At 45.0% G+C, this 22,898-nt stretch overlaps 1 protein-coding gene across 13 annotated transcripts in view; it reads right to left on the bottom strand.

Annotated features, from left to right (window-relative positions):
• The window catches only part of ITGB4 (integrin subunit beta 4), a 67,078-nt gene that overhangs the window by 3,616 nt on the left and 40,564 nt on the right, over positions 1 to 22,898 (bottom strand). For 3 of the 13 annotated variants that reach the window (XM_083725594.1, XM_083725595.1, XM_083725593.1), the window contains exons 20-40: positions 21,473 to 21,658; positions 20,728 to 20,831; positions 20,432 to 20,490; positions 20,110 to 20,133; positions 19,229 to 19,377; positions 18,679 to 18,858; positions 17,995 to 18,143; positions 17,628 to 17,832; positions 15,286 to 15,446; positions 14,718 to 14,898; positions 12,751 to 12,888; positions 11,898 to 12,080; positions 11,233 to 11,364; positions 8,258 to 8,479; positions 5,989 to 6,156; positions 4,877 to 5,047; positions 3,458 to 3,607; positions 2,066 to 2,254; positions 1,585 to 1,740; positions 1,170 to 1,334; positions 207 to 323 (exon numbers count right to left, since the gene is read on the bottom strand). In XM_083725594.1, coding sequence (XP_083581720.1) covers positions 207 to 323; positions 1,170 to 1,334; positions 1,585 to 1,740; positions 2,066 to 2,254; positions 3,458 to 3,607; positions 4,877 to 5,047; positions 5,989 to 6,156; positions 8,258 to 8,479; positions 11,233 to 11,364; positions 11,898 to 12,080; positions 12,751 to 12,888; positions 14,718 to 14,898; positions 15,286 to 15,446; positions 17,628 to 17,832; positions 17,995 to 18,143; positions 18,679 to 18,858; positions 19,229 to 19,377; positions 20,110 to 20,133; positions 20,432 to 20,490; positions 20,728 to 20,831; positions 21,473 to 21,658 — 3,189 coding nt within the window. Of the gene's footprint in view, positions 1 to 206; positions 324 to 1,169; positions 1,335 to 1,584; positions 1,741 to 2,065; positions 2,255 to 3,457; positions 3,608 to 4,082; positions 4,203 to 4,876; positions 5,048 to 5,988; positions 6,157 to 8,257; positions 8,480 to 11,232; positions 11,365 to 11,897; positions 12,081 to 12,750; positions 12,889 to 14,717; positions 14,899 to 15,285; positions 15,447 to 17,627; positions 17,833 to 17,994; positions 18,144 to 18,678; positions 18,859 to 19,228; positions 19,378 to 20,109; positions 20,134 to 20,431; positions 20,491 to 20,727; positions 20,832 to 21,472; positions 21,659 to 22,898 lie in introns of all 13 variants that reach the window. The other 10 variants (XM_083725600.1, XM_083725589.1, XM_083725599.1 and 7 more) reach the window with 7 other exon arrangements.

Here is a 22,898-nt window from a genome sequence, read left to right as displayed (position 1 = left end):
TGGATTCTCTACAACACGCACCATGCCTGGAGATGCCAGAGCCTGAATGAGGGACTTCCTCCATGCAAAGCCACTGAGCTACGACCACTTCCAACGCATGTTTTGGCTGCTCTCAAATGAATCCCGGATTGCTGCCCATTTATGTTACCCCACAGAATTTGTTGAGATCCTAAAGAGCCCCTATTCCCATAGTGCTTCTTTCTTACCTGCGTATAAAGGATCCAGTGGGGAGTGAGTGATGCTGGTTTGGGTACTGTATTCTGTGGGAAGATTATAGACCTCCTCTCTGGTGAATTGTTGTGTTCCAAACTGAGAAAAGGCCCCTGAACCAGAAAGGGTATACAGTATTAGTTTAATTGTATCTCAGGGTCTGCTTAGTAAGAGGAAATTCTTTGTACATTTTAATTTAAATACAAGGCACCAGAGAGCCTGACATATGCACCACCTCCTTGACCAAACCAGAAAGGAAATTATAAGGCTGCTTATGTTCACACTGGGGTATTCAGGTGACAGGTGAGATGACAGCTCTGGTGTTGCAAGCATTTTAAAATTTACCTCATCCTACACAAATACCTTTTGGTTTGTAGAGTTATATCCCAACCTTTCCCCCTCAGGAGCTCAAGATACATGGTACTCCCAAAGACCCTGAATTTATCCACATATTAACTCGGTGAGGTAGAGATTAGGCTAACAGACATTGTTTGATCCAAGGTTACCCAGTGAGCTTCACAGCTCAGTGGGAATTTAAACTCGCCTCCCCCCCCTCAGATGCTAGTCTGACACACTAACCATTACCCCGCCCATCTGGCTGGGTTTCCCCAGCCACTCTGGGCGGCTTACACAGACACACAGACACACAGGAGCCACACCATCAAGTTTATCTCTCATGTTTCTTCCCTTGAGCTGTTTGCTGTGCAATAATTTACATGGAGGGGCCCCAGCAGAACCTCCAATGCTCTGCTCAGCATGGCCTATGTGCAGGAATGCTCTTTCTTTCCTACCCATTCCTTTTCATGACTTCACCAGTCTCTCCATGCTCAGATGTGGCACAAACTGATTATTATTTATTTAACATTGTTTTTAAAAATTCTATCCTGTCCTTCCTCCCCCGAAGAGCCCAATTATACCTAAGTTATTACTGTATCTGGGGTGGGGGTGGGGGTGCGTACCTGCATCTTGAGATTCAATAGTGATAATTCCTTCCCTTTCAGGCCCAAAGCCTTGTGTGGTCTTTGCTTGGACTTTAAACTTATATGGAACATTTTCACTCAAGTAAGGTACTGTCAGCGTGGTCTCTAGGTTGTCTCCCTCCACATAGATATTCCTGGGTTCCCCTGTGGATCAGAAACAAGAAGAACAGGTAGAACCTAGAGAATAAATAATAAAAGTTCCTATCAGAGGCACCTATCTACCTTATCAGCTCCTTTGTCATGCCAGTAGCCTTAATTCAGTAGCGCCCCTGCAGACATCTGATGCACATAGAGAGCTTGGCACCTGCAGGGGCTGCCCTCTTCTGTGAGTCAGGAAATACAGTGGGAGTTCTACAACTGAACTGCATTCCCCGCAATCAGAACTTTCACATACCTCCACCATGCAGCATCTCACAGGTGACCATATAGCCCAGAATTAACCCATTGGGTTGGCGGGGTCTGTCCCAGCTCAGCTGAAGAGAGTCTGGACTCAGGGCTGTGAACACCAGAGGCCCCGGGGCACTGGGAGTGCTCAGAGTGAACGGTGATCCTACAACCACAAGAACAAAAAAATGGTCACCGTCTCACAGGAGAAAGCAAAGCGAATGAGCAGGCACAGACTGACACATGTGCAATCTTACATTTGATTTATGTCCCTAATTCAAAAAAAAACAAAAGCCCCATGACACCTTAACTTTTTTGGAAAGTGAAGGACCATAATACATAGTTCCCATGATAAGTACAATTCTTCTTAGCTCAAGACCAATGTCAAAGAAAATCAAAATTTCTGTAGGGACAGTTTTGTATACTGGCAACTCATAAAAGCTGAGTGAGCTCATTTCATCACAGTTAGTAAACCATGAAGACCACATTACCTGGGACAGGACTCAGAGGGCTGCGCGGGTCCACTTGGGACTCAATAGTTATCACGCCTTCTCTCTCTGGACCCCATCCTTCATCACTTTGCGCCTTCACTTTGAAGACATAGGAGTGGTTGGGCAGTAGGTCATCCACCACTATGGAGTTCTGGTGAGGGTTGGGAATAGTAAGTCTCTGAATCTCTCCTAGGGAACAGGAAGACACCACAGTCACTTATCACAATCTGCTGTGCCAAAACCTGCAGTTTTCACTGGCAAACTGATAACTGCTCTGGGAAAGGCAGTCTCCTTGAGGTCACACTAATGAGGGCTGCTACCCAGAAGATGCACTCCATGCATGCAAGTAACTTCAGTGTAGAAAATTGTGAGAGTCCTCCCACGTAAAGTTCTTTGTACAGGATGAATGCACACATGTCTGCTCTGTTGAAGGGCTGTCCATTCATCTGTATGACATCATGGAAAAATAAAAGCCATGGGTGCTGCCAGTTTTTTTGACTGGGAATAAAAAGTGCCCTATTTATTTTGAACTGAGTGTTCTTCATCAGAGGCAGAATCTACACACTGTCCCTTGTTCCAGCCAAGCAAGTGCCTCATAATAGATTTTGAGTGATCTGTTTGAAAGCATTAATTTTTCTGGTGTAGGGAAGACCATGAAGATGAGAGGTAGCTCGTGCTGCAGAAGAGGCTCCCCGTAGCTAAGGAAAAAAGGGACATCAAACTGTCTGCTCTTGCAGCACATCCACAGGACCAAAAAATCAGGATGGGCTCTTAAACTGCATGTCCTGTCAATGGATTATTGGATGTCATATTTTTATACACACACACACACAGTGGTACCTCGGGTTAAGTACTTAATTCGTTCCGGAGGTCTGTTCTTAACCTGAAGCTGTTCTTAACCTGAAGCACCACTTTAGCTAATGGGGCCTCCCACTGCCGCCAGAGTACGATTTCTGTTCTCATCCTGAAGCAAAATTCTTAACCTGAGGTAATATTTCTGGGTTAGCCGAGTCTGTAACCTGAAGCGTATGTAACCTGAAGTGTATGCAACCCGAGGTACCACTGTATACAGCTGAGTGCTCTTTGCTGGGCAGAAATAACACTAAGCGGTGTTGTTGGCTACAACTCCCATCAACCGCAGCCAGCATGGCAAGTGGTCAAGGAGGATGGGAGTTGTAGTCCTACAACATTTGGAGGGCCCCAGTTGGGGAAGGCTATAGCCAAACAAGGAGCATGAAAATGGTAAGTTGTTTCTTCACACTGAGCAGGGAATAACATCTTTCTGCTATTTAATTCCAAGGTGCACTGGTCACCTGATAATATGATCTTATGAATGAATCGCACACACACACAATTCAGCCCTACATGATCAGCAGAGGGGCCTTCACTGACCTCCGTTGAGGAGCTGGTACTGTACGCTGTATCCTTGCACTTCTTTATCGCATTGTGGCTCCTGCCAGCTGACCTTCAGGGAGGTAGGCCCCAGGGCAGAGAAGACTAAGCGCGTAGGTGTGTCAGGAACACCCAGCTGCATCCTGGAATCTGAGGCAGAAAATCACAGGTTTGGATCTGAAGGCAGGGAAAGGCCTTGCCCACAAATGGGAAAAGCTCCTTACATGTCCCAGGAGAACAAGCAGAATGGCCCCTCATCAAATAAAGGGCTTGTAGTCAGGCCTATTGAGAATCTGGCTAGAAGGACTTCAGATGCTGAGGTAAAGCAGCTAGCTGAGTGGAAGAATAAGGCTGTGTACACACCATATATTTGAAGCACTTTCCCCCTCAAATAATTGTAGTTTACACCATATACAACTGAAATTTCTAGCGCCCTTAACAAATCACAGTTCCTTTTGTGGGGAGGGGGAGGCTGCAGCTTGAGGGCCCTCTGTCAAAGAATGAAGTTGATTTAATTAAGCAGGAAAAAAAGAGGGAAGGAGATCTGATTTTCTCCTGCCCCCCAAACCTGGATTCCCCCAGGCGCAGCAAGGTCCCGTGCAGAGGCCAGGTTAAGCTCACTCACCCTGAAGCACCGTGTCCAGGTTGCTCAGTGCCTCACGGACATCTTCGGAGTGAGTGCGGCCCCTGGCCTTCTGGGGGACAGCATAATGTACCCTGGGCTGTGTGCCTTGCCCTGACATGCCTGCACAGAGAAACAAAATCAGTGCTATCAACACAAAGGCTTGGGCGTGGCAGGGGTGACTTGATGATGCCCTGAATCCCTTATCTAGCCCAACGAAAGAATTATGAGCAAATGTTGCAGAGACGGTTAACTAAGCAACTGGTGACAACCTTCAGGTGTCACCAGGACATCTTTTTTATGGTGAAAAAAGAAGGTTTTCAGGGTATCTCAAGGGTTTGCTGAGCCTGATCCAGAGTTGTGCCATCCAATTAAACTTGAACCTTGATCTATGAGAGTAAATTTCAAGAGGGACATTTTGCACTGTTCTTCCTGCAGCTTCTCAATTTAAGGCCTGTGGATACAGACACAGACATAAAACAATAGCTTTGCCAAGGATGAAAAACACAGAGTGCTGCTGCGGAAGCCACACAAAGTCACGTGTGTTACTCAGCTTGGATAGCTGTAGTCACTGAAGTGCTGCAGGCTGCAAATGGAAGTTATCATGGTGAAGGAGCATGAAAGTTTGGGTGTGGGGAGCACAGTGAATTGCCGCATGCACACACATGCACACAAAGCTGGTGGAAGACTGGAGGAAATTTCATAACATGGACAGATTAGCTGGTTATAGGATGAGTCACTTCAGGTAGGGAAAACAACCAGGAAGACAATGAGCCATGCTATGTCATTCGCGATACCTAGGTATTTGGAAATCCAAGAGGGCCCGTCAGCCATGACTATAGAATCCCGAGCATCACTATCGCCATAGTAACCCTTCACCTTTGCCCTCCTGAAGCCCTCATCCTGAGGCATCAGGACCATCCTCCCAGCATCTTCATGTATGGGAGGGAATATCCTCCTGGACTGGTCTACAAGATAGGGCAAAACAGAGAGAAAGAAACAAGCACCACTGAAGACACCAAAGGGGATTGCAGCACCAGTGTCAGGCGCAGAGCCAGGGGAACTAGCCCACTGCTAAACTAGCAGTTGGGATATTTCAAGGCAGAAGGTAGCCATGGAGGCTACAGACAAAGTCGCAGATAGCAAGCCCACCAAGTAAGGGAGAGAGGAAGCACAGGGAATTGGTTGAGACTGAGAAAACTCCTTAGCATAACAAATAGTGGGGGGGGGGGGAGAGAGACAAGGACAACCTTTCTCTTGTCATGCTAGCACCTTGGGATAAGTCCTGAACCACCACTATGCCCAGGCAGAAGAGACAGAGAGACAGAGGTTTTGTAGTGTGCTTTTCACACACCATGATGTCCAGGTGACAATCAATCTTGCGGATGTTGATACGAAAACCTTGAAACTTGTCAAAGGCTATGTACACATTAGTGGCTTAAAACGCAGAGAAGTCACCAGTGATGGGGTGGGGATGTCTTCACCAGATGCGCATTGCTTGATTTGTTTCCCTGGCCATGCAACCCTCATTACTCATATTCGATGAAGTTGTTGTCTACACATGTGTTGTTATCTGCACGTGCGCAATATCTGTCTGCACTGTACACATCTCAGCTTAACCATGGCTTGCATTTTCAAATCAGATGGAAGCTGGTTTGAGGGAAAGTGCACTGAATAGGGAGCATTTCTCAATAAACGACAGGATGCATACGGATTGCAGCTAATGTCATGCGTATATTCAACTTCAAACACCAGGAATGGAGGGCACTGGAGCCAGAGTAAACAGTAATGTGTACACAGCCAAAGTTTCCTCATTAACCAGTTTGCTACTTCTAGTGGAGGACAGGAGGGAACTTCATATCACAAGTAGATTAACTGGTTATGGGATGATGTTCAGCCCAACACTCACCTTGCCCAGACACCACTGTGGCATACTCCCTTGTCTGAGATGAGTTTCCTATTGTCCTTCTCTCGTGGTATATGTGTGGACTTAGATGGTTGTAACTTGTTGTCACATTCCGGGTCAGGCTTCCAACGCTGCCAGGGAAGCCGAAATCCATTCGGCCATTCATGTGTTCTGGAAAAGATTCCATTCACTAAAGTTAACAACGTTCATGATCAATATCTGTGGGTATGTATACCAATTAGTGTGTATACTAATTAAGCCGAACTGAGACCGTGTACGAAAGATCTGTCAGAACATTCCCAGTGCCTGGGCTTTATTCCAGTCTTTAGCTGCAAGTTATTTTGCGGCTTCACATCAACTATTGTCAGCCTCATGAAAAGCAAAAATGCAACAACTGCCCCACCGCCACCACATCACTTAAAACTACAGTGCCAAAGGAAGCTCAAGTACTCAGCCATGTCAAGATGCTGTTAAGAACTAAACAGACTTCCCCAGCAGGCAATTAAAATCAGAAAAGGGGACGCTTGAGTAAGGAAGTGACGCCATATATTTTAGTACTGAATTGATTTTGCATGGGAAACCCTGCAAACGAAACTATTAGCATGATTTAAATCCATTTTACAACCAACCAACCAACCACAGGTTAAAGCCTGGTTTCAGACCCTTGGTAAAAGACGAGACATGACCACAAGCAACTGGTTAGAAACATGCTGACATTAATATAATACGTTCATGTAAGGCAAATATACCTAACAGCTATCAGCCTTAACAGCTAAATGGAGCCTCTGGATTCAGAGGCATTGTAAAAAGGTAAAGGGACTCCTGACCATTAGGTCCAGTCGTGGCCAATCAGGGGTTGCGGCGCTCATCTCGCTTTATTGGCTGAGGGAGCCGGCGTACAGCTTCCAGGTTATGTGGCCAGCATGACTAAGCTGCTTCTGGCGAACCAGAGCAGCGCACAGAAACACCGTTTACCTTTCCGCCAGAGTGGTACCTATTTATCTACTTGCACTTTGGCGTGCTTTTGAACTGCTAGGTTGGCAGGAGCAGGGACCGAGCAACAGGAGCTCACCCCGTCACGGGGATTCGAACCGCCGACCTTCTGATCAGCAAGTCCTAGGCTCTGGGGTTTAACCCACAGCACCACCCATGTCCCAGGCAGAGGCATTGTACCTGTGGGATAAACAACTGGGGGTGGTCATCACCCTTGTGCCCTGCTTGTGAGCTCTTCAGTGGTATCTGGCTGGCCACCATCAGAAACAGAATGCAAGACTAGATAGAGGCATTTACTAAAATGAATGTTATAGAATGAAAACTAGAAAGCATTGGCTCCTTCCAAAAGGCTATACAAATTAACAGAATTTCTGAACGACCATTGGAATGCATTAAAGGCAAGGTGAGTGACTGACTACACAGTGTACCATCCCCTACATGAACCTTTGTCTGTTTTAGAAGAAAATTATTATGGTTGGGGTTTTGTAATTGGGGGATGTTGAAAAACCCTCACGAAACTAGGAGGAGCTGTTGCCTTATACTGACTAGTAAGTTTCTGGGTACACCCAGTGGCCCTGTTCAAAACAATGAAGTAATTCCCGTTCTCATTAGAAACTGATTCTTACCCTGAGAAGTTACCGAGAAGATCGGCCAAGTTCAATGGAATTAAAATAACTTTTTTGAACAACAAAGGGGGTTCTGCTTTCCATAATTGGGTTTCTCTGCAGAAAACCTTTCCCATTCAGTCATCGGGTTGAAAGCGGGTAAACTCACAAACTACAACTGCTAACACCAGAACTTTTTTCAGAAGGTGGCTGTAGACAACACTCTTTTTAAAAAATCTGCTATGCTGAATGCTGGGCTTTTTTCAGCCAGAACTCACTGGAACTCAGTTCCAGCACCTCTCAGGCAGGCACCATTGCCATTCTAAGAGAACGAGGGAGGTGCTCATGGTCAGTTCTGACACCTCCTTTTCTAGAAAAATAGCACTGGCTGAAAGGATCCATGCCATTTTCAGGTGCAGCCTCTTAACAGTTTCCCAATTCATACCTAGGGTAGGTGACGACCTTGGCACTGCACAATGCATACTATACACAGACAGATCACAACAACATTATGCAAGCGGACTCTGTTACAGGTGGCCAAATATATTACTCCAGCACCAACACCAACATGTATCTACTGTAGCGATGGGAAGGCTAAAATCTGGTTCTAGACCCTTGGAGGAGGACGAGACACAAGTTACTGGGAGGGAGGGAAGAAGGCAGTCGTCCTTCACCTGGTTGGGGCAGGGGAGTCCCACTCCTTAGTAGACTGCGACTGGCTGCATCACTGTCCACCAGCTCAGAGGGGGTGCTATCCTCATGGAGGAGACCCTCTGTGTCCGAGGAAAAGCAGCTGCTGTCCGAGTAACGAGGGATCAATTCTGCTGGGAGCCTCCAGGCGACGCGTCGAAGGTCCAGCTCCTCCCCTAGCAGCTGCACATATTTCCACCGAGAGCCTTTTGGAACAAGTCAAGCACTTGCGTTGGCATAATCAGAAGGGCGCAATAAAAGCAGGCAGCCCGCCACCTGCAAGCTACCTACTGCAGCCCTTCGTTATTCACCTAGTCCTAGCACTGACTTACGGGGACAGCACAGAGCTCATCAACAGCAGCATTTGCCTTGCCAGGCAGGTAAGTGGCCTGCCTCACTCATGTACTGTGCCAACGAAATTAGTGCTCAGAATATGGAGGTTACGTTTCTTAGTGAAATCCACAAGCCCCACTCTCCCAAGTTTAGTCAAATTATGTTGCGCACCGGCGCATGCACGCACACACACTCACTTTCAAAACAGTAGCTAAGGGGGCTGTCACACAAAAGATAAAAAGGGTGGCCTCCCTCTGCTTCGTCCCCTTTCACTCCAGACCGCTTACCCCTCTTGGTGTGGCAGCGTTGCAGGACAGAAGAAACTTCACTGGGGCCCCAACAAGGGAACTGGAACAGTGATACCCTTCCTTATAAGTGGTGGGGGTTTAAGTCCCCTTCTCCTATCAGGAACTGGATCCTAGCCTGCACCCGGCTTTGGCTAATGGGGATGTAGGCTGGGGACTGGGCTGTGCCAGGGGGCGGAGCTGACAGAGCAGGTAGGCTTCCCTTGGATCTGCCCCTTGCCCATTTAAGCAGCCCACACCTGGAGCACTACCTGTTTGTACAGAATGCCAATATCCTATGCATGTTTCCTTTTTATAAGGAAGTCCCACTGAGTTCAGTACCACAGCCTTTGGAAATCCAGCCCCAAACCAACAGTAAAAAAAGCCTTGACTACAGGAGCAGGAACAACCTCCTTACAAAACACAGCATGCTCCACCTGTGTTTGCAATGAACGTTAGAAACTTATCCAGTGTTTCCTGATACTTGGTATTAATTGTACATGCTACAGCTTATTGGAAACGGTTTTAATATGGCTATCTTAACAATGTTCTTTCAGTTGTTGCTATGTTTTACCATTGTACACTGGCTTCAGACAATTTATATATAAAGCAGTATAAAAATGTTTTAAAATAAATACCGTAAATGCAATTTTAAATAGATGGCATCTGAGCATGTGAAGCACTGCATAGCTACAGCCACCTCTCCTCACCACCCATTTGTTTAGAATTAAGGGACAAGGCCTCAAGACCAGAAAGTGCAGCAGAAAGTTAGATCCAGAACCTTTCTTTGTAAAAATCAACCATCTAGTCAAGTACATAAGGCTTTCAAGACTCCAAAAGTAGCTGTCACTTCTGTTTTTATTTATGTAGCCTAATCTCTGCAGAAAAAAGCAAGTATTTTGCAATTATGATGGGCAATATTAGTGGGTTTTTCACTGCAACATCCTCAGCTTCTGAAAGCATTGTTTACTAAGGAAAAGGAAATGATAACACAGCAAAGTCAAAGGTGAATGGTTTCAGAGAAGTAGCTGCAGCTGGTGTCAACAAGAAGCTTTGGCCAATTTAAAGAGCATCAGGAATAGAAGCCTTGAACCAGAGATCCACATACACTCAAATTTGTGTGCACGTCCTTCATTGCAGTGAAACGAATGGCAATGCTGTTCCAAGAGAGTTGCTGTGATTGCCCTTGGTTTTAAGAAAGCTTCCTTAAAATTATATTCAGATTATAACTAACAGGTTATAGCTCTCTGGTTCATTATATATTATTGAATACAGTTACCATTCATAAGAACAAAAGAAGATCCCTGCTGGATCTGACCAAAGGCCTATCTAATCCTGCATCCCATCTCACACAGTAGCCAACCAAATGCCTACATAAGCCTTCATACAAAACATAAGTACAGAATCGCCCTGCCGGCACCCACCCCACAGTGACTGATATTCTGATGCTTGCTGCCTCTAATTCCTGGCGGTAATAGGCATCACATGCTATGCACATAGTCCAACACAAACTTAGATGCATATGTCAGCCCATTAATTCAATGGACTTAAGTGTGCCAGATTCTTTGATGGCCTGTAGCCTGCCAGCTGTTCTCCACCTGGACAGTAGCAACTTTAAATATTCTCCTCTCGCTCTAACATTTTCTCATACATTGCTGGGAGCAACAGTGCTAAAGGTGGGGAAGGGGTGGAATTTTTATACGTAAATGTGAATTGCAGCTGAAATATTGCACATATTTCTTTATGGAGTTTGGAAGACAGACTCTGTTAACCAGTGCCCCATATTTCAGGTTAGAAAGGTAGCTCTCCCACAGGACCTGTTGGCTGGTGAAGTCTTCCTGTTTTTTGTCCCTCCTTGTGAGCCTTGAGCCCCACATTGAGCCTTTTGTGTTTATTGCACAGAACGTGCTCCTCAGCAGAGGTGCACTAACGGCACATCTTAATCAGTCCTGTTATTTGCTTGCAACACAGTCACATGGCCTAATACTTGATCATCATAAGGTTCTGCGAGTGCACCTAGGCTCTGCACTTAACTAAGCCACATGGCAGCGGATGGTACTCATCACAGCATTTCCTTAAGTTCTACAGTCTACAGAAGCCGCTGCATTGCATTCACAGATGTCATGGGATGCACTTCGATACAAATGTGTTAGAAGCAGAAGATGTAAAGAACGCCTTAAGTTTCCACAAGTAGGGGTTTCTCTGCCTTGAAATAAGAAAACCTATTTGACTTGTGGCTAGAAATTGCTTGTTAATATGTTTTTGGTTTTACATTCTCCAGAAATCTAAGGCTCCAAGAAACGAAACAAAACATTTTTGCAAACTTCAGCAATGCACTGTACCAGAATCATCTGAGACGCTGGGGTGTTTGCTACCAGCTGGTGAGCGCAGGACATCTGTGCTGTACATCAGGTAGCTATCATAGTCCTCTCCTCCTTCAGCATCAATTATTGGCACATCAGGGATGATGGGAACTGCAAGAAAACAGAAAGTATTCGTATACTAAGAGCTTTCTATACATTTTAAACTAATGTACCCCAAACACATTTTAAAGTGATAGCAGCATAAGCTTCAATCTAGTTCCTGTGATATTTCAGATTGAGTGACGGGGGATAGTTTCATTGTGGTAATGGAGAGGAATGGGATGGATAACAGCCAACTATGTAGCTCATTGGTGTTCATTTAAAAAAGGGATGTGTGCAACAGCACTAGGGTTGCATGACAGGATAAGACAACTGCTAATTAATGCACACACTTTAAAAAGTTCATAAATAGTTTGATACGCGTTACCAAATGTCATCACGATCAACAGTCAAAAGGTGTCCATGACACCTGTGCAACTACATTCTATGGGACATGCTCCTCCGAAGAACAAAATATATCATGCAACACACACACAGTTGAAATGAAAATTCTATGGTGGACATATCAAGCATGCCGAATAAATGAGAATCATTGCAAGTGAAAAACAAGATCTGCACGGCACAAGCTTGGCAATAAAACTCACTGGACATAGGGCGCTTGGGTTGTGTGGCCAAGTTAATAGTAGCTTCTCGTTCAGGACCCCATCCAGCTCCATTTTTGGCCTTCACTGTGTAGCGATAGGGCTGTGATTCCCTTAAGTTTTCAATCAGAACCATTCGCTTCTTGGCACCCTCCACCATGACTTTCTTTACGGGCCCAACGGGTCCTGTAAACAGATTGTATATGTAAATACCTTTCCCCATTCAATTGCTGTTTTTGCCTCGTTCCATGTTGACCATCTTTGATTTATGCTAAAGACAGTATGCCTTTCCAATGATATCCCAGCTTTCTGCTGACCCCATTGAAACAGCGTTGTAATATTTTTGAGGGCAAAACTCAAAACAAAGGGAGATATTAATGCCATAGAGTGCATGCAGGTGGCTTGAACTGTTCAAGGTTTTCTAGCATCCAGGAATCACAAGTGGGAAGACTACTCATGTCCTGCTTAGGAGCTTCTCATAGGCATCTGGTTAGCCACTTTGATAACAGAATGCTGGACTAGATGGGCCTTTGTTTTGATCCAGTAGTGCTCCTCGTATGATCTTATCCCCACTTTGCTATGAAGCTCACTGGATGATTTTGGGCCAACCTCCCCAGGGTGTGTTGTGAGGATAAAATGGGGCAGGGGAATAGATCTATGTTTTGCTTCTAATCACCATGATTTGGGGTTTGTCTGCAGCTCTACCACTGTGAGATTCGACAACGGCAGACTCCGTTGGCATTCTCTAAATGCACACAACTGAGTAATTGCCAAAAAGATGCTGACTAGTTCAGCCTGGAATAATAGCTTGCAAGGTTGCAGCATGATAAGGGTAGCAAACAGAATCCACGCTTACTGTTGACCTCGTTGACAAGTCCATAGCTGACTTCGTAGGCTGTGATAACTCCGTTAGTCTCGGCAGGCTCAGCCCAGCTCAGCTGTGTCACAGTGGAAGAGACTACATTGAAAGCCAAGCGCCCAGGCTCACTAGGAACTGTGAAGTTGAAAGAAAGGCAAGAACATGGGAGCAGCTGGATACACTTAATGCAGTTAATGGAATGTGAACAACAACCCCACCGGATGAGGCTGGTAATATCTCAAATTAAACTATGGACAGTTATTTTAAAACAAATCCCATAAAATCTATTGCTTCCTAGGTAGTCTAATCCACTGTTGAACCACTCTTACCATTCTCCTAGTGTTTAGCCCAGGGATCACCAACATGGTGTCTGTGGTCATCACTGTGCCCACCAATATCTCCTCTGGTGCCCATGAAAGGTCATAGCAAATATGTCCTCATAAATCCACAATGATCAAGAAACTGTGCTCTTCCTGCTTAGTTTGCACTGGCTTGGTCTCTCCTTCATTGAACACGCTCCCTTGAACATGCCCACATTTCAATGGATGCCAGGACTGGACATCCACCCTCCCTTCTGTTCTCATCAGAGGGGAGGTACAAAGAGCTTCTCTCTACGAGTGAGTGGCTGATATAGGTGCCTTTCTCCCATTGATGCGGGACTAAGAAGTGGCATGCCTGCACTATTTTGGGATCCTGTCCCCATTTTTGTTCTTTTTGATGTGCCATGCCATACCTTCACAACAGACATTTTGTAACCGACAGTCAGGGCACTTTCTCAAAATTCCACTAGTGAAAAAGGTTAACCTCTGGTTTAGCCAAAATCTGTTTTCTTGTAATCTTCACCTATTCATTCTAGTCCTGCCCTCTAGAGCAAGAGAAAACAAGCCTGCTTTATTTAACAGTATTTCATAGATTCACAGAATTGTAGAGTTGGAAGGGACCATGAGAGTCACCTAGTCCAAACCCCTGCAATGCAGAAATATTTTGCCCAACATGGGGCTCAAACCCACAACCCTGAGATAAAGAGTCTCATGCTCTACAGACTGAGCTATCTCCAGGTGGCCATCTGCCAGGGATGCTGCATTTGCATCATCATCCAGCCCTGTAGATTCTATACTGAGCGCCAGCTCAGATTAGATGATGGCCAAGGTCCCTTTTCTATGATTCTAGGATAACACTGATCTAAAGCACAGCAACAGTGCAATTCTATATATGTCTACTCAGAAGCAAGTTCCACTGAATTCAATGAGAGAATTGCAGTCTCAGTCCTTCTTACTGAACATGTTTCTTAGTATTCATTCATCAATGTTACCCTTAGCATCAGGGACCAGAGAGCTCAGAATGAAGTTGACATGCAGAATAACTTCAATATATTGAATATTTCTCTTATTTTCATGCTTCCTTTCCTTATAAACACAGCATTTGTTATGTAGTGTCTTGCCTGGACTGTCCAAGGCTCTATGGTCACATTCACATCATAGATTTAAAGCAGGGCTGTGTACACATCATACATTTAAACAGTGCTTTTTTCTGGTGGTACGTAGGGGTACACTAAACATTTTGTGAATCTTTGTACTTTTGTCCATTTACTGCATTTATTTCCCCCCGATTTGAACTATAAAATGGTGATTTCCCTGAGTCAAAATGAGAGTACCCCCAAACATTGTTTTTTAGAAAAAAGAACTGCATTTAAAGCACATTGCTTTCCCCCAAAGAATTCTAGTGGCTGTATTTTACCCCTCACAAAGCTAACATTCCCAGCATCCTTAACAAGCTACAGGTCCCAGGATGATTTAGGGGATGTTTCAAATGTGCTTTAGATGCATGGTGTGTATGCAGCCCAAATTTAAAGCACATTTAAAACACTTTGCCTCATCTGGCAAGCCGAAATGCTTGCCCCGACAGCACCTTAGTGCGATGTTGAATTCCTCCCTCCTTGTCTGCCATGGAATATGCCTACTTACGGTCCTCAAGTGTGCGGCAGTGGACCACTTCGGAGTAAAGCCCCTCGCCCATATCATTGTAGGCACAGGACTGCATCTCGTAATCACAGTAGGGATACAGATTAGTCAACTCCGCTGATGGCACCTTCGAATCAAGCAAGCGAGCTTCTGACTCAGGGTCCCCTTGGATCCAGTACTTCACCTGGAGGCCAAAGAGAATCCCATTTGCTTTCAAAGTCTTGCTTACATCATCAAGAATAACAAACCACCATGTGATCAGTTAAGGAAAGTCCCCATTCTAAAACACGACATCCACAGAACGCAATTCATGACTGCCCCCCCCCCCCCATTTTAGAACATCCACATCTTCATAAACCTTGGGAGATATTGAATGACTCCAGAGTGCTATGCTTGATGTGATGTATCATGAGAAGGAGAGCAGCAGCAGCAGTCAATGCTGGGCATAGGAGGGCAGGACTACACTGACCTGGAGGGAAGCCACTCTAGGCCTTGAACTCAGTGCAAGTGTCAACAAGATTGTACCCCCCTCATTCATAATAATTAGGTTTATTGCTTGGCAGGTCCATACCTTGTACCCTGCAGGTTTGCCAGGAGGTGGCAACCAGTTGAATCGGATCTTCCTAGAGGTTAGTGCCTGTGCATTTGGATTAAGGGGAGCTGCAAGTATGCCTCTGGGAGGCTGCGGTTGCTGGCCTAGGAGTTTCGCTGATGCTAAGCCATCCACAGCTTCTGCAGGAGAAAGAAAACAGAACGGCTTCATTTGTCTCTTTAACCACGTCCCAAGAGAGAGGCATGTGGACTGAATGGTAAAGGCGCTTGATTGCATCCATTAAAGGTTGTGGATTCAAGTACCACAGGTGTGACTCTGTCAACTCATACTACCATGGCTGCCTCCAACTCACCCATCTAGTATATAAACTTGAACAGAACATTAGACAAAAATAGCTAGCTGGAATCAATCACCAGCTAACAGAGTCCTTGGGCTAATGTAGAATAAGTCTGGAAAAGTCAGTTGTGTGAGTGGAGTTCCACTCATCTATATCTGGATCAAACTCATTGTTAACTATTTTCTGTGGTTTGTGAAATATTTACCACTTTGTTGCGGTTTGCTTTTCATAGAAGCACTCTTGCCTATTAATAAAGAGTTGTGTACAGTACGAAGGAGATGAAGAGAGGAATTCAATGTTGTGCTAAGGCACATGATTCCCCCCTCTCCCCACCTACAATGTTCTGGGAGTTCTCCTGATGCCCCCCCAGCCAATTTGTGGGTGGGGTGGAGGGAGGAGAGGGGGGGGGAAGCCACTCTAACAATAAACATATTAGGATGCACTTCTGAAATCACCTTAAGTGTATCCAGGTGGAGGTTATGCAATTTAAAAAAACCTGTAGCCTTTCAGACTAAATTTAGCGTTTTATTCTTATTTTACAAAGCAGCTGAGGTTGCTTCTTCAGAGTCTATCATGAGTGCAAATAAATGAAACCTTTTGCATGCAGACAACAATTTAAGCCATATTCTGCTAAGTAGGCAAACTAGTGGAAGCCAGCGCAATGAGTCCTGTTAAGGCGATGGTACTTTCTCTCCTTTCCTCCCTCTGCTCCCCCCCCCCCCCATAACAACTCTGGGAGTTAGGAGACCCCTAGGACAGCAGCAGGTGGATAAGAGGGGAGATTGTTCCACTGGGCAAATTGAAGTGCTTGCAATCACAGAATGACTGGTAGAGCACAACATTTAATTCACTCCCTAATGTGGATTAGCACAACTACAGCATTTTCAGAGCATAACTGATTTCTGCAGGTAGATTTACAAGTCTGCCTTTGTCCTTGTCTAAAAAGATGCTACCCTGTTTACAGCCATTAATTCTTAGAACATCACATGAGCCACTGCTTGCCTGGTCTGATGGGGAAGTTCCCCCAGTACAGATTGCACTAGGAAATCAGAGCTGAAATACTAACCCAAGGGGCAAAACTACCAAACTTCCTCATAGAACATTTCTCCTTAGGGGACTTGATGAGAAGAGTAGTGTAGTAGAAGTTAGAGAAGCAGTAGAATATTAGCAACCACCTAAAGACTAATTCATTCCTGCAAGCAAGCAGTGTTGAGTCTCTGACCAAACACATCTGGTTACTGGACTTCACTGCCTTGTTGCACATGCATCATGCACAACTAGAACATTCAAAAATATATCATTGGCCACCCATGGTAAGGCATATCCCACTGAAGTGTACAGCAACACAGCAGAGGGGAGGCTTGAACCCAGGACTCCAGTGCTCTCTGTTCACTGGACTACATTGAAAGTCCTTAAATGAATCACGGTGCCAGACTTTACCCAGCGGTATATTATATCTATTCGTAAAAAAGATTGGTTAATGAAGAAATTACATTTCTTTCTACTCACGAGTGTTGAACTAATTGGCTGGTGAAGAATTCAACGAAACAGTAGTTGTTATCCGGAAACACTTGTCAGCAGAGTTCAGAGTTGGACATCAGAATCGGACATTTGCTTATTATACAAAGCTTCACAGCTTGCTCTCCGCTGGGTAAAGTCTGGCACCGGGATTCATTTTAAGGACTTTCAGAGACTTTCAGAGACTTCAGTTTGCTAGTTTTGAAGTTTTGAACCAGTCCATAAAGTTTTTCATATTGTAATTGTTTCTGGCCATCGTGCTGCTTTTGATATTGCTGACTCATATTTTGCAACACAGGGGTTTGTTTGTTTACTCACTGGACTGCACTGGCAGCTCAGATATGAGAATCTAGATTTAGTGTCCCTTATGCACCAGCTTTTTTGCTGAAGTCTCGGCAATGATATTTGTCTGACAGGTTCAAGCTTTTATACAAAATAGAACAACAAATTGGCAGATAAACAGAGATAAAAAGGGTGCTTGCCCTCAGAAATTGATGAAGCTCACCTGGATCGGCAATTGTCACAATGGTTTGAGGGTATTTGCCAACCTTTGCACCAAACCTGGGGTTGATGAGATCCACCGCAAACTGTTTCAACTGCTGATTGCGAAGAAGGGCATCTATCTCAGTCAGCTCCAGCAATTTCACCTGCACCTCTTTCCGCTTTTCCCCAGGCTGGAAGACTATATCACCCTCCGCAAAAACATAATCCTTGGGAAGAGAGAGAAAGAGTTTGCTAAACAGTGTACTGATGCAACACAAATATTTTCTACATCTCTAGGATCATATAATGGCTGCACAACTGTCAAAGGGTCTTCCTATAACCATGGCTATCAAGGCTCTCCTCCTGTTAGTCAGCTCTATTGTGCTTACTTTGCCTTCCTGGGCAGTGAGATCCCGTGTCCTGTATGTTATCTGAGACTTCCCGTTGTCCAGTATGTCACGAAGTACAGGGATCTTAGCCACCTGGTCGAAGCGGCTGTATGAATAAGCTGGCTCCTGGAAGCGAATGATGCTGTTTGCTAAAGGGATACAGAGACAGTGGTAATGGTGATATGGTGTCTACTAAGTGCCACAACTCATAGAACAAAACCCACACTTCAATATTACCCTAACTTGTTTCCTAACATTCGGTGGCTAACTAGTTCCAACACGACAATTAATCACCCAAGGATACTCTGTAGAACCGAGAAAGGTAGTCAATGCACTGCCATGATATAGATCTAAAATTCAATCCACAAAAGGTCACCATATTCATCTGCAGGACATAGAAAGTGATGTCCATCTCTACATATGGGTGTACAAGAGGTATGAACAACCTGTGCCTCCCCCATATGCTGTTGTTGGACTATAGCTCCTATCAGTCCCAGACAACATAACCAATGGTTAGAGATGATGGGAGTTGTAGTCTAGAAACATCTGGAGGGTGAGAAGTTAGCTTACTGCTGCTTTACAGGAATCCTGTTGGAGTTTTCAGACTGTCCAGAGACCTTCTCTGAGAATGTTGCCTGAGTTGAATGTGCCATCATCACCTGATTGGCCTACAGACACATTTACCTTGCTCTTTAATAATGGTGATGTTGACAAGCCGGCGACCAATTTCTGCAGTTCCCACAGGGACATCAGTGGCCTCCACTTGCAGCTGCTTTTCATCATCATCTTCTTCCCTGATGAAGAGGGGAACCCGGACATCCACCTGCTCCACTCCTTCCTGAAACTCTACCATGCCGTGAGCATCTTGGGTAGGGATGGAAGCACAAAAAAAGCACATTTAGAGGGGAAGGAGTTATTTAGAAAAGCATGCAACTCTTGGCTTTTATTGGAGGCCTAGCCATCAGCTGGTTGTAAACCTGTGTCTAGGCGGCATTAGTTCCGACTGCAGGTGGAATCCCACCTTGTTGACTGCTCCTCAATAAAAATAAACAAATCCCTTCACAATATGTGGGTGAGAAGGCTACAGTAGAATCTTCTGGTTTTCTATGCGGAGGGAATGTTTTGTACAGAAGAGCTTAACATCTTATGAGCCCCCACCTGCTGTATGACATGATAAAGTCCAGACAGAGGTTTACAACCTTGGTGAGAACTAGTAGCATTCATCATCACCTACCTTGATCAGAGATTACAGTGTAGTAACCAGGGGACACTTTCAGATCGTTGAAAGCCTCTTGTGCAACATGCTTCTCTGTTACTTTCACAATCTCATTCTTGGCTGAGCGGGGAGCAGGGAGCACTGTGTCTACGATTGTGTGGTCCTGTCTGAAGAAGGCAGGGTGGGATTGGTGGGGGGAGAGGAAGATCAGGGTCTGTTTACCTAGGCTATTAGCAATATAAAGTCACTGCTCACATACTCTTATGCACAATGATTTTCAGCCACTGATCTGGAACAAGTGCCAGTGTGAAGACTCTTTCCACAGCAATGGGGCCAGATGAAGGCTACTTCACACCAATCAAATAGGGAGTGCTTGCAGCATATCCATAGAATAAACACTGCTGCCACACTAAAGGGGTAACACAGGTCTGCAAAAACTATTGGCCAGTCACAGTTCCCTGGCATCAGTGAATCCACTTCCTCTGCTACAGCGTTCGTCACAGAGAAACATGGTAGACAAATTATAATTGTGAGCTGCTTTGAGTTCAGCATTGTTGTTGAGATACAAACATGACAACAAATCAAAAGCTCTGAGGGCATGGGAAGGGGTGATAGAATGACCATTTATGCTCACGCAGCAGGGGCAGTTTGAATGCAGCTCTTAGTTCTGCTTAGGAAGGGCTAACATCGATCCACTTTCCACCCCACAAGCAGTGAGAAGTTAACTGGCAAAGAAGATGATGATCTCTGCAGTGCTGAGAGCAACGATGCTAATGATACAGTTGTAAGAAGACATCACAGTTTCTAGTGGTGAGTGAAAACTCCCACAGAATAAGCACAGCAATGGAAAGTATCCACACGTCTACACCTAGATGGAAAGCAAGAAATGAATTCCTTACCTTTTCCCAGCATTTGGCTGCAGCCTGGAGAGTAAACAGACAATATGCATAATTTTAATTACAATCCAAGGAGAAATACATAGATTTTTTTGGTTTGGCCTTTCAAGCTTCATACACACTCTGACCTGGGGAAAGCTGTTGGGACAAGAGTTCTAATCCTACTACTTTATATTCTCTATATTCTTCCAAGGATGCCCCCTAGACTTAATCACACCAGACGTTCAGCCATTTTTTACCCATTCTCATCTTTAAAAGGAGCACCCACTGGAAGAGATCTCACTGCTTCTCTACATGCCAGTTGCCCCCTCCCAAAGTAACTCACCTGAATTTTGTCTGCTGAAATTTGTGGGCACCAGGGATAATCCTGTAAACCTCATTGAGCTGTGAAGAGCAAGAGAGAGTTTCACTAACTCAGATTTCCTGGTGTTCATCCCAATGTTCAGATTAAGGGGTTTAGTTAATTCCACTTGATTTCCTTATGTTGAGCAGACAACAACCATATGCTGTCTCTTAACTCAAATCCAAGAAAAGGAAGCTTGCATTGGCTTGATTGTATTCCCCCTGCCCACCCATTCCTCAGTCGCAAACCCAGTAGGCAGCATTATTCCTGCTCCTTACATTCTCCTCCACATCCTTTTGCAGTTGCTCATGCTCACGGCTATCTGGTTTTGCAAGGTTTTGGGTGAAGAGCCGGGCGAGTCTCAGAGACACTCCATATGGAACTGGATTCAAGGAAACAAATCAATCAGCAAGAAACACTACCAGCAAATAGCATGCATATGGAGACACAAGATGTAGCAATGGGGGTGGTTGGGCAGAAGCAGTAGAGCCATTTTATTATGGTTTTTTGAAATCAAAGGCTAGAATCTGATTTAGGACATGTCTGTCAAACACACATAATCTGATTTAATAGTGATCCTGTTTCCTTCCCATCAGTCAACTGTAGTTGCGTGAGAGACCTAGGGATCTCTTAACAGATAAATTATCAGCACAGTTGCTCATGATGATACTGTTCTCTTGTCTGGCTGTATCATCTCAGAAAGAAAGCCAGGGGTGAGGGAATGCCCCTTGTTTGAAGAAGCTCCAGTGTCAAATCCCATTTCAAGTGGAAAGCCAGCAGCGAAGAGATTTCAAGCCCTCAGGGATAAGGTTTCAAGCTACACAGACAGCTTACTTAACTGGAGAGAGATTACAACATGGGGAAGTGTTCTAAGAAGTAATTTCCCACATGCATTCATGTGAGAGGAATGTGCATGTTTGAATCAACTTAGGATCAGGTTCTGAGAGGACCAAGGGACCACTTTCCCCCCACCATCTTTGGCTTCAGTTAGCCCCTTCTCCACCTTGCAAAACTGGCACTTACTCAGGTCCTTGGGATTGAGAGCTAAGGAAGAGAAGCCTTCCTTATGCACATTGTTGTTGATCTTCCAGTGAACTGTGTCTCTGCCTTTCAGGTTGCCGCTGCGAACCATGGGAGTGTCTAGGTGGTCCGAGGTCATGAGGCTTTTTCTGAGCAGGTAGTGGTCCTCCTTGAAACCAACAGTGCGGCCTTCGGAGAAAGAAGAGGAGTTAGAACATAGAAACGCCAACGGCCCTGTTCAAGCTTTACATCTTTCCCAAGGACAAGAGTAAGCGGAATAAGAGGACCTCACTTCAAATGCAGAAACAACTTGTTACCTACCTAGCAAGGATTCCGCAGGATTTTTTTCTAGATGAGAGCCGCTTCTAGTTGGGTAAATGGAATTCAGGTTGCTGGCAGCAGGCTGTATTATTGTGTACTGCTGCCAAACACCTGCTCTCTTTTGACCTGTGGGTCTCTATGCTCACACAACAATGGTCCTTGTTTCCATGCCTTTTGTTTGATTCACATGTTACATTTTTAGCATGTACCCATATTATAGGACACGGGTGGCACTGTGGGTTAAACCAACGAGCCTAGGGCTTGCTGATCAGAAGGTTGACAGTTCAAATCTCCGCAATGGGGTGAGCTCCTGTTGCTCGGTCCCTGCTCCTGCCAACCTAGCAGTTCAAAAGCACGTCAGAGTGCAAGTAGATAAATAGGTACCGCTCCAGCAGGAAGGTAAACGGCGTTTCCGTGCGCTGCTCTGGTTCGCCAGAAGCAGCTTAGTCATGCTGGCCACATGACCCAGAAGCTGTATGCCAGCTCCCTCAGCCAATAAAGCAAGATGAGCGCCGCAACCCCAGAGTCGTCTGCGACTGGACCTAACGGTCAGGGGTCCCTTTATCTTTACCTTTACGCATATTATATATGCCAGAAACTAAACATTTGGTGTACTGAGATACTTTTTTAAACACACACACTGCGTATGTATGTATGTATGTATGTATGTATGTATGTTATGTATGTATGTATACCACCCTTCATCGGTAGATCTCAGGTTGGTAATATGGGTACATGGTAAAGAGCACTCCTGACTGACCATGGTTCCCTACAGTATATACTTCAATATTTTCCTGATACAAATGTCAGTCATGTCTGGCTGCTTGGTTTCCAGGGAATGAACGCAGAGCCCATCCTACCCACCCCTGTGCCCATCATGGAACATGACTGAGAGTAAGAAAAGTCTACAGGCTTACCTGCTAAGAGATTAGTGTGGAGCAAGCCCCCAAAATAGAAGCTAATAAATTTGCACACAAATGGCTTAAACTCAGATTACTGTTGATGTAGATTCTTGTGTGACAGAAGCTTCTCTGCCATGTTCCAGGACACTGTAACCCATAGCTGTCAACGTTTCCCTTTTTTTAAAGGGAAATTCCCTCATTCCAAA

Source organism: Podarcis gaigeae (genome assembly GCF_964106915.1).
Source record: "Podarcis gaigeae genome assembly, chromosome: 2".
NCBI classification, from domain to species: domain Eukaryota; kingdom Metazoa; phylum Chordata; class Lepidosauria; order Squamata; family Lacertidae; genus Podarcis; species Podarcis gaigeae.
Note: the sequence above shows the minus strand (reverse complement) of the source record. Positions and strands in the feature narration are given on the sequence as shown.